The sequence below is a fragment of the Glycine soja genome, chromosome 10, assembly GCF_004193775.1.
Source record: "Glycine soja cultivar W05 chromosome 10, ASM419377v2, whole genome shotgun sequence".
In the NCBI taxonomy this organism is placed as follows: domain Eukaryota; kingdom Viridiplantae; phylum Streptophyta; class Magnoliopsida; order Fabales; family Fabaceae; genus Glycine; species Glycine soja.
In genome coordinates, this window is record NC_041011.1 from 17,357,024 (window position 1) to 17,367,740 (window position 10,717).

The 10,717-nt window shown below is 34.3% G+C and overlaps 1 protein-coding gene across 1 annotated transcript; it reads right to left on the reverse strand.

Moving 5' to 3' along the window:
• Nucleotides 1–6,810: 6,810 nt before the first annotated feature.
• Nucleotides 6,811–8,074, reverse strand: LOC114369807 (dehydration-responsive element-binding protein 2F-like). The gene has a single exon (XM_028327063.1). The coding sequence runs from the start codon at nucleotides 8,033–8,035 to the stop codon at nucleotides 7,076–7,078; it is 960 nt and encodes a 319-aa protein (XP_028182864.1). The 5' UTR covers nucleotides 8,036–8,074; the 3' UTR covers nucleotides 6,811–7,075.
• Nucleotides 8,075–10,717: the final 2,643 nt, after the last annotated feature.

Sequence of the window (10,717 nt, forward strand, 5' to 3'; positions counted from 1 at the left end):
TGAAAGGTTTTTTGAGTATCTAAAATACGTCTTTCTAACTGTTAAATAGACTTTTAAAAACCTTTGACTTGTTTTTTTTTTTTTACGATGATCGGGCTGAGATTTAAATCTAGTGAATGGGAATTCGCCTGATTGTTGTTTCATGCGGTTACTTTTGAGATAACCATTACGTTTCCATTTCTTACCCTTCTAAAATAAAAATATTGGAGGAAACATACCAGACTACCAGTCATGTTAAGTGTGAGAGAGAGAACATAGCAACAGATGATGGAAACAAAACAAAGAACTGTAAAAATACGCATATGTTAATCTAAACATGCAAATCAATTTAGATGACATATTTAGATCAAACAACGGAAATTAAAAATATTACGAGTATACCTCCCGTCATTGTAAATTGAACGCGAAGCGGCGCACACACGAACCTGAAAGACAGTTTTGTTCTTCCAGACTCTTACTAACTCTGAATAGATGATGTATTTTTCTGAATAGAGAAGTGAGTTTGGTGATACAAAACTAAGAGCATCCCATCCTATTTATAGAGTCTGTCCATCACAGAGCTCAACTTGTTATCAGAACGTGATATAAAAAGTTATCAATACGTGAGATAAAGGATGGGTACGTGATTTGTTACTAAAGGTGGTTGCAAATATATTTGCAAAGATATGGGTTGAATGTTGATAGAAAATGGACCAGATTCAGAAATAACTAAATTTTCCAAAATAATAAAATATAAAAAGAACGTGCAACGTGAACGTAACGTGCGCTTCCAACATTCTCCCACTTGGTCCATTTAACCCAACATCAACTGTAACAAGAAACTTAATATATGAGTCATGGCGATAGGTCCTCTGATGATGAGTAGTATCTTCCATGTACCACAATATATCAAGTCTCTCAACACTAGCTCTCAACTTAATGAATAAACCATATGTTTATTCTGTATCTAAATCGAATGATTTTTCTCGAAATAAATAAATGTGCACAAAATCATATGAGAAAATATCTAACTGAATAAGAGTTTCATTGAAAATAACAAATGTACGTACAATGAAATTGCATCATGGAACCAAGTCCCATTCGTACTACATGATCCTTAAAATTCTTTGGTGGCATGTCATTAGTTAAAGGATCAGCAATCATCAACTCAGTGTTGACGTGTTCAATGACCACTTTCTTTTCTTTAACACGTTCTCTTGTGGCTAAGTACTTGATGTCGATGTGCTTACTTCGACTTCCACTTTTGTTGTTTTTAGCCATAAACACTGCAACAAAGTTGTCACAATACAACTTTAATGGCCTAGAAATAGAGTCCACAACTCTAAGGCCAGACATGAAACTCTTCAACCATACACCATGCGAGGTAGCCTCAAAACAAGAAACGAACTCAGCCTCCATAGTGGAAGTAGCAGTCAAGGTTTGTTTGGCACTTCTCCAAGATACAGCTCCACTGGCTAACATAAAAATATATCCAGATGTTGATCTTCATGAATCAACGCAACCAGCAAAGTCTGAGTCGGAGTAGCCAATCATTTCCAGACAATCAGTTTGTCTGTACATGAGCATGTAATCCTTTGTTCCTTGAAGATATCTCATCACTTTCTTTGCAGCTTTCCAGTGGTCAATACCTGGATTACTTTGATATCTTCCCAAGACTCCAACAGCGAACGCAATGTCAGGTCTAGTGCAAACCTGAGCATACATAAGGCTTCCAACTACTGAAGCATATGGAATATTTTTCATGTGTTCCCGCTCAAAATCATTTTTGGGACATTGACTCAAAGCAAGTTTGTCACCCTTCACAATGGGAGCTACACTTGGTGAACAATCTTTCATATTAAATCTCTCTAAAACTTTGTTGATATAGGTTTCTTGAGACAAGCCTAAAATGCCTCGAGATCTTTCTCTATGGATCTTTATGCCTATGACATAAGATGCCTCTCCCATATCCTTCATATCAAAGTTCTTTGAGATAAATTGTTTCACCTCATATAGCATACCCTTATCATTAGTCGCAAGCAGAATATCATCTACGTATAATACAAGGAAAGAAATCTTACTCCCATTGACCTTCTGGTATATACAGTGATCCATGACATTCTCTTCAAAGTTGAATGAAGAAATGACCTCATGAAATTTTAAATACCACTGGCGGGAGGCTTGTGTCAATCCATAGATGGACATATTAAGCTTGCAGACTAAGTGCTCACCAACACTAGATAAGAATCCTTCAGGTTATTTCATGTAAACCTCTTCTTCTAGATCACCATTCAAGAATGCCATTTTCACATCCATTTGATGCAGCTCAAGATCAAAATGAGCTACTAATGTCAAAATTACTCGAAGAGAGTCTTTCTTAGATACAAGAGAAAAGGTCTCTCTGTAATCGATTCCTTCTCTTTGAGTGAATCCTTTAGCAACAAGTCTTGTCTTATGTCTCTCAATGTTGCCTTCTGAGTCTTTCTTTGATTTGAAGACCCATCTACATCCGATGGCTTTTACACCAACAGGCAACTCAACGAGATCCCAAACTTGGTTAGATGTCATAGAATCCATCTCATCCCTCATAGCATTATACCACAAATTTGATTCCTTAGAACTCATTGCTTGTGAAAACGTCTCAGGATCATTTTTGGCTCCAATGTTGTAGTCTGATTCTTATAGATACACTACATAATCACTAGGAATTGTTGTCTTTTTTACTCTATTAGATCTTCTTAATGTTGTTTGGTCATCTTGCTGAGGAACTTGTTTAACTGGTTCTTCACCAGTTTTTTCAATATCATCATGTTGTTCCTCACAAACAACTTGATCTACATGATCACTTTCAACAGCTTGTGGAACTTCAATCACTGGTTGTCTAACACCCATTTTAACTTGAGGGTGGGAATGACTACCAACCTATTACTTGTCCCAGAAGGTTCAACTTCATAGTGATCCCTTTTAGAAGAAATGTTCTGAAATTGATCACTTCCACTGATCAAGTCATTTTCAAGAAACTTTGCATTCCTTGATTCCACAATCCTAGTGTTGTGGGATGGACAATAGAACCTATACCCTTTAGACTTTTCAGCATATCCAATGAAATACCCAGTAATAGTCTTAGGGTCTAGTTTCTTCTCTTGTGGATTATAAATTCTTACTTCAGACGGGCATCCCCAAACGTGTATATGTCGCAAACTTGGTTTCCAACCCTTGAATAACTCAAAAGGTGTCTTTGAGACAGCCTTGGTTGGAACTCGTTTTAATATATACGCAGCCGTCTTAAGAGCATCAATCCATAAAAATTGAGGAAGCTTTATATTACTCCTCATGCTTCTCACCATGTCTAAAAAGGTTCGATTTCTTCGTTCTGCCACACCATTCTGATCCGGAGAACCAGGCATAGTGTATTGGGCAACAATCCCATGTTCTTGAAGAAATTTCGCAAATGAACCTGGTGCTTGTCCATCCTCTGTGTAGAGATACATATATCGTGAATGAAGTAAGTAGAGATACATATATCGTGAATAATCATCTATAAAGGTTATGAAGTATTTCGGACTATTTGCATCCATGTCTGGACAACATATGTCTGTATGTATGATTTCTAATAAATTAGAACTCCTCTTTGCACCCTTTTTAGACTTGTTAGTTTGCTTACCCTTAATGCAATCTACACAAGTCTCAAAATCAGCGAAATCCAAAGTACTAAGTACTCCTTCATTTACTAATCGCTTGATTCTCTCAATAGAGATATGTCCTAATCTCCGGTGCCACAACATAGAGGATTCTTCATTCACAATACATCGTTTTAACCCAACAGAAACGTGCATAGAAGTAGCATCGTTTTTCAATTCAATCGAATAAAGACCATCAACCAATTGACCACAACCAATAATTTCAGATTTATTTAGTAAATTAAAACCAAAGTCTGTAAAATTAAAATAAAATCCCAAAGGTGCAAGTTTAGAAACAGAAATTAAGTTTTTACAAAAACTAGGAACATAAAAAACTTTCTCCAAATGTAATTTAAAGCCACTACTTAAAACTAAGATGCACGTTCCAATGGCCTCTACATGTGAGCTCATCCTACTCCCTGAGTAGATGCACTGCTCACTTCCCACTGGCTTCCTTAGGCTTTCCATACCCTGCAAGGTATTAGAAACATGGATTGTAGAACTAGAGTCAATCCACCATGTATTATGATTCACATTAATCATATTAGATTCATAACAAACGAAAGTCAATGGTGTACCTTTCTTCTCAAACCAACTTTTAAATTTGGGGCAGTCCTTCTTCATGTGTCCTTTCTTTTTACAGAAGAAACACTTTGACTCCTTTTTAATTGTTGGTTGAGTCGGAATCTTTCCTTTATTGGTGCCTACAGACTTCTTCCTTTCCTTTCCAGAAGTAGAAGTAGTCAAATTTACCTTCTCACCCTCTTCCATTATCAATCTCTCCTCTTCTTGAACACACATGGTCATCAATTCATTAATAGATCATTTATCCTTATGTGTGTTGTAGGAGATTTTGAAGGGTGTATACTGTTGAGGTAGGGTGCACAAAATGAAATGTACCAGGAAGGATTCATACATGGTAACTTCCAGGGTTTTCAACTGAGCCACTATGTCCCTTAAGCGCATGATATGTTCACGCACACCTCTCGTTCCAGTAAGCTTAATGGAAGAGAATTGCATAATGAGTGTGCTAGCAAGCGACTTCTCCGAGGTCGTAAACTGTTCATCAATGGCTTTCAACAAATCTCTGACCTTATCATGCTGGTCAACTGAACCCCGGATACTAGCGGATATGTTAGTTTTTATGAACATAACGGAGAGGCGATTAGATCTCTCCCACTTTTCATAAAGATCAACAGCATCAGGTTCGCTAGTTTCAGTAATAGCCAGTGGCTCATCCTTCCTTATAGCATAGTCAATATCCATCCAACCCAAATGAAGGAGAACTCTTTCCTTCCAAACCTTATAATTATCACTTTTCAAAATTGGAAGGTCACAAGAAATATTCATAGATTGTGAAACTGCAAATAAACACACATGCTCATTAAGAAAATTTGAGACTAAACAAATGCCATGTTTTGCCAATGCAAATCATGTCTCAATATATGAATCTAGTGACACAAAACTTGCCTGTGGGCTAAAGTCCTATTCAATTAGATTCATCATGCAACTTTATGATAAAACTATTAAATCATGTTATTTTCCTTAATTCCTGTGGGTAAATTAAGAAATATAATTTAATATTTTATCCTAATTAATCATACAAATACAACGAAATTCCTGTGGGTAGATTTCATCACATTACATATGATTAATCACAATTAATATTTCTAATGTGATTATAAATTTAGCATATAATTTTACTTAATTAAAGATGTTGTGGCTATTCTCTAATTTAATAAAATTATATTAATCACTTAACATTCAAAAATAATTTTTTTGCATAAACATACTTAATAATGCAAATATGCTCAATATTGAATCGTAAAAAATTACATGTATACCAATTCAAAATAACATTGTACGTATATCCATTCAACATGTAATAAACTTTAAAAGATTAAATCCAATGCATATCAGTATTTAACATAATATTGCATGTTCAGCATAACTTAGATACACACAATTTTAAACAGTTTGTGCATAAATGATTTATCCTTCAGAAGTTATAAATACACATGAATTGCACTTAATAAACAATTAAATTGTAGTAGCTTAGCAGCAAAGGGAGTCCTTTCATGCTGCATGGCAAGGGTTCAAGGCAAGCCCAAGGTGTTTTTGTTTCATTTATGCGTTCATTTTAATCAATTAAAAACGAAAACAAGAAAGAAAAAGCTTCCACTAAGATTCGAACCCACAACAAAGAGGTAATATAAACCACATCTACCACTTGATTAAGTCACATTTTGTTTAATATTGTTAGTTTAAAATGTAGATTAACAATTCCAAGACAGTTAACAAAATCCGCAAAACTTCGTCTTCAACCTCTAGCGGCGGGTCATAAAAACAATGATTATTACCTCGATTTCGAAAAACCCACACCATTATATGCATTTTAGACACCCAAAAATATGTTTTAAATCATAGAAAAATTAGAAAACTTATATCATTCCTAATTTTGATGTTATTTTGAATTAAGGAGGTCTAAAACACAACACCCATGTACTCAGAAAATAAACTCCGCATAGGAACGACTCAATAAGCAAGACAGAGGTACAAATAGGCTCTGATACCAAATGTAAAAATACGCATATACTGATCTAAACATGCAAATCAATTTAAATGGCATATTCAAATCAAACAGCAGAAATTAAAAATATTACAAGCGTACCTCCAGCCATTGCAAATTGAACGCAAAGCGGCGCACACACGAACCTGAAAGACAGTTTTGTTCTTTAGACCCTTACTCACTCTGAATAGATGATGTATTTTTTTGAATAGAGAAGTGAGTTTGGTGATACAAAACTGAGAGCACCTCATCCTATTTATAGAGTCTGTCGATCACAGAGCTCAACTTGTTATCAGAACTAGGAAGTTACCAGTACGTGTGAGATAAAGGATGAGTACGTGATTTGTTACTGAAGGTGGAGGTGGTTGCAAATATATTTGCAAAGATATGGGTTGAATGTGGATGGAAAATGGATCAGATTCAAAAATAATTAAAATTTTCAAAATAATAAAATATAAAAAGAACGTGGAACTTGAACGTAACGTGCGCTTCCAACAAGAACTACACCTTTCAAATTAAAGTCACCAAAATGTTGATAATATGTCAAATTTTTTTACATGGAGAATGATGTATCATGTAATATATCTCTATTCTCTACCAGTGCCACATAATGAGTAAAATAAGCTCTTTGTCTCACTTAGGTAGTTTTTTATACTAAGCTACTTTCCCTCTAATACATTGCTAGCTGCCAAAAAACAGAATGAAAACTTTAGCTGAAAACACAAACTATAATAGAGTAGTAAATCAAAGGTCCAACATGCACCCTCTGATTATATTGGTAGAATTGGTTGATCACTTGATCTACTCAGCACCTAACTAGTTTCAATTTCAACCATATATAATTTTCTTAATAGTTCCAAATGGAAGTGGAGAAAGTAAGGTCCTCGTTTATGTCATATGCTTCAAACTGGATTTCTTCTAATGCATGATAATTATCTACAACTCCACGGTCATGCTCATGCATCTCCATCAATTCCTCCCAGTTAACACTACTCATATCATCAGAAAACACTCCAGGTTGTTGTTCACTCTGATCATCTCTTGATACTGCTTCAGACACTGTTGTTGAACTTCCTGAGCTATCAGTTTTTTCTTCCTCTCTTTCCTCCTTTAGTATTCCCATCTGCTGAAGAAACTCAAGTAGGTCTATCTGGGGCTTCTCAAAATCACCACCAATAATAGTTTTCTGTGATGAAACTTGAGAATTACCCTCTTGCAGTGGAGGAACAAGAGTTTCTGCATGGTTTTGGATGTCTAAGTTTTCAAGTTCCACCACAACCTTTGGATGAGTGGATAATGAACTAGCATGCGGTGATGATTGATTTTGACTTGTTGCAACCACCCCATTTTGCTTGAGCTCTTGCAGCCTCTGGTGGATGACATGGACACTAGGTTGAGCATTGAGGTTGAGCAATCCACCACTTGAGGGAAACATTGAAATGAAGTTCTTGGAAGGGAACCAATTGAAGTACTTGTGAGATTTTGTGGTGGTGATGGTGGAATTTGTGAAGCTTGCTGTTGGTTGAATTTTTTGCATCATCATCACGTTGGGGAGGTTAAGGTAAGCATCAGGGCCGTAGAGTCTCCTTGCAGCCTCATCATAGGCCAAGGCAGCTTCTTCTGCTGTGGCAAAAGAGCCAAGCCAAAGCCTTGTTCTCTTTTTTGGCTCTCTTATCTCAGCCACCCATTTTCCCCATGTTCTCTGCCTAACACCTCTATACTCACATGAAGAGTTTTGAGGGCCACCTTTGCCCCTTGTTGGCCCTTTCTTCCATGGCTTTTGTGGAGACATTTTGCAACCTTCCATGATGGGAATTGAGCAATGCAAGGTGGTGGAATTGATGCATGATGTGGGAGGAATGGAGCGGGATTTGTAGGCGCAAGAGTGGAGTTTGGTGTTAAATGTTGTCACGTTTGGAGAAGTGGCCATGTGACCGTTACTTAGTGAAGGCAAATATTGTTTCAAATTGAAAGTAATCTTGATCGCTGGATGGGTATAACATTGTAAGCGACAAAGTTCTTTTTTCTGAATATTTAATGTAGTTAGGATCCAACCTCTGACACATTTAATTAAGTTAGAACAACCTTATTAAAAGAAAATATTACTTTAAATTCTAATTTTTTTTCTTAAATATATTTCACATTATTCATGTTTGAGAGTCTTTAGTCCCAAAACTAAAACTTACATTTTTTAGTCGTTAAATTTATGAAATATTTTATTTAGTCTCTCCTATAGTAGAAAAATTGTCACAAATTATATATTTAAACTATAAAAAATGGGATAAGAGAGATTAAAAAAGTATTTTATAAATTTGAAGACTTAAAAAATAAATTTTAATTTGAAAGACTATGAAATAATCCTAAGTTCAAGGGAAAATTTGAAGACTTAAAAATAAATTTTAATTTGAAAGAACAAGAAATAATCCTAAGTTCAAGGGAATTAAAACTTTTTTTAATTTTTTTTTAACCAAGAGTATTTTTGTCTGGGCTGAATGAATTCTTTTGTTGTTGTGAACTTTGCATATTACACGTGTTGATTATTGGAAATATGAGATTGCATGGTCTTAACATGTGGTAGATAAGTATACACTTTTGTTGTCTAAATCTAAACATAAGATAACTTGTTTCACAAAGGATATAGTCAAACTGAAAAACTGGAAAAAGATAAACTTTTGAATAACTTCTTTCACGAAAACAGGGTTCTTGAAATTAAGGTCTAGGCGCTTTTTAATTGAGCAACCTAGTTATTTTGGATATCTGTTTTGCTTCTGGAAGTCACGGGTAATGGATTGCTATGACATACCCACGATTATTCAAGCCTATTTCAGCATTCCAGGAAAAAAAAAAAGAGCCTATTTCAGCATTGCTTTGGTTAAATAAAGACAAAGAAAATTTGGTCATTCTTAGTATGATTAATTAACGATTGTTTAATTACAGCTTAGTCAACCTATGATTTTGAAAATGATAGCTGACGTAGTTTTAACGGTGCTTCGTCTTAAGCGTCATCTTAAAGTTCACATGGCATACTCTACAAAACACTAATCATCTTGAATTGTAAAATACACAAGTTTATTTCGTTTCTCATGTCCAAAAATATTAATTAATAGAAATGTTAAAAGATAAGGGGTTTTTTATTTGTAGGTAAATAATTAAATTTGTCCGTTAAGGTGTGAGTTGTAATGACAAATTGATTATTGAAAAATAAAAATTTTAAATTTATTAGTACTTGTGTAAAAGTAAGATAAATTAATTTTATAGATAATTCGATGAATAATTAATCGATTTCTAAACATAATTTAATGTTAAATTAATTATTAAAAAAAATATAATTTATTATTAAAATTGATCATTAAATATTATAATTTAATATATAATAAAATAATCTCATAAATTTAATAATATAATTAATTTATTAAATTTTTTTCATATTTGTGAATTAAATTTTTATTTTTCACATTGATTAATTTATCATTGTTTTACACTTTTAACAAAGAATTTTACTGTTTAGATCCTCGATGAGGAAGATAGCAAAAGGTTATTAAATGTTAGGCAGTGACTAAAGTATAAATCGCAGTTTTTTTTCCAAGTAACTGTGAGTGCTTTGAATGAACACTGACACTCGTCCTTGGATTCTATACATTAGCTGAATTTGTCCTCGAACGGACAAATTACAAGAAAGATCCACCTCAACATTTTCCAATTTCACGAGCTACATTTCACATGTTTTCCTGCTATACACAACCTGATTCTCGAGACCCAGAGTTGTTCACCTTTATCCCATGCTTTGCCTCTCTAATCTATATGCCTCCTGGCTAATGGTTATGTCATCTGAGAATAACATTCTTATCATTTAAGCCTCGAAAAATGGTCACTTAAAACAAAAATAAAACATTGCTGACAAATTTAGATATGACAATGAATGAAGCTATTGCAACCGTACGTATGACATAATTATACTTAGGGTTATTACAAGACAAACCGGTAATAGATGATCCGAGGAGGAAAAGATTGAAATAAAATAGAGGAAATATATACACTTGTGATTACATGAATCACCTGTATAAAACATATGAAGAGATATACAATTAAGATTTCACTACAAACTTATACAAGCGACCATTTTTTTTGTGAAAATTTGCACCAATAATTGATTTTAAATGGTCAGATAAACCAACGTTATCATTGGCAGTCAGATGGTCAGAGCTAATCAACCTTATCAGAAAATGGCATGTAAGTCACAACTTCCATGATTCTCTCTTTTCTTGGCACATCTTGCAACTTTCTTGTTATCTAATTAAGATAAATCTCTTATGTAATGTATAATGCAGATCCCATTATCAAATCTGGAATTGGCTGGACCATAGCTTTTGAAATGGGATGTTTATCTTTTCATAAAGCCCAAAAGATCTGGCACTCTCAAATGTCACTCAGAGAGTCCGTTGATGACATTTATACATTTTAGTTGAACGTTTTTGAGATAAAAAGCTTG

What these genes read in the sequence shown, in the direction of transcription:
- LOC114369807 (XM_028327063.1), bottom strand. Translation starts at nt 8,035, where the DNA reads ATGGAAGGTTGCAAAATGTCTCCACAAAAGCCATGGAAGAAAGGGCCA.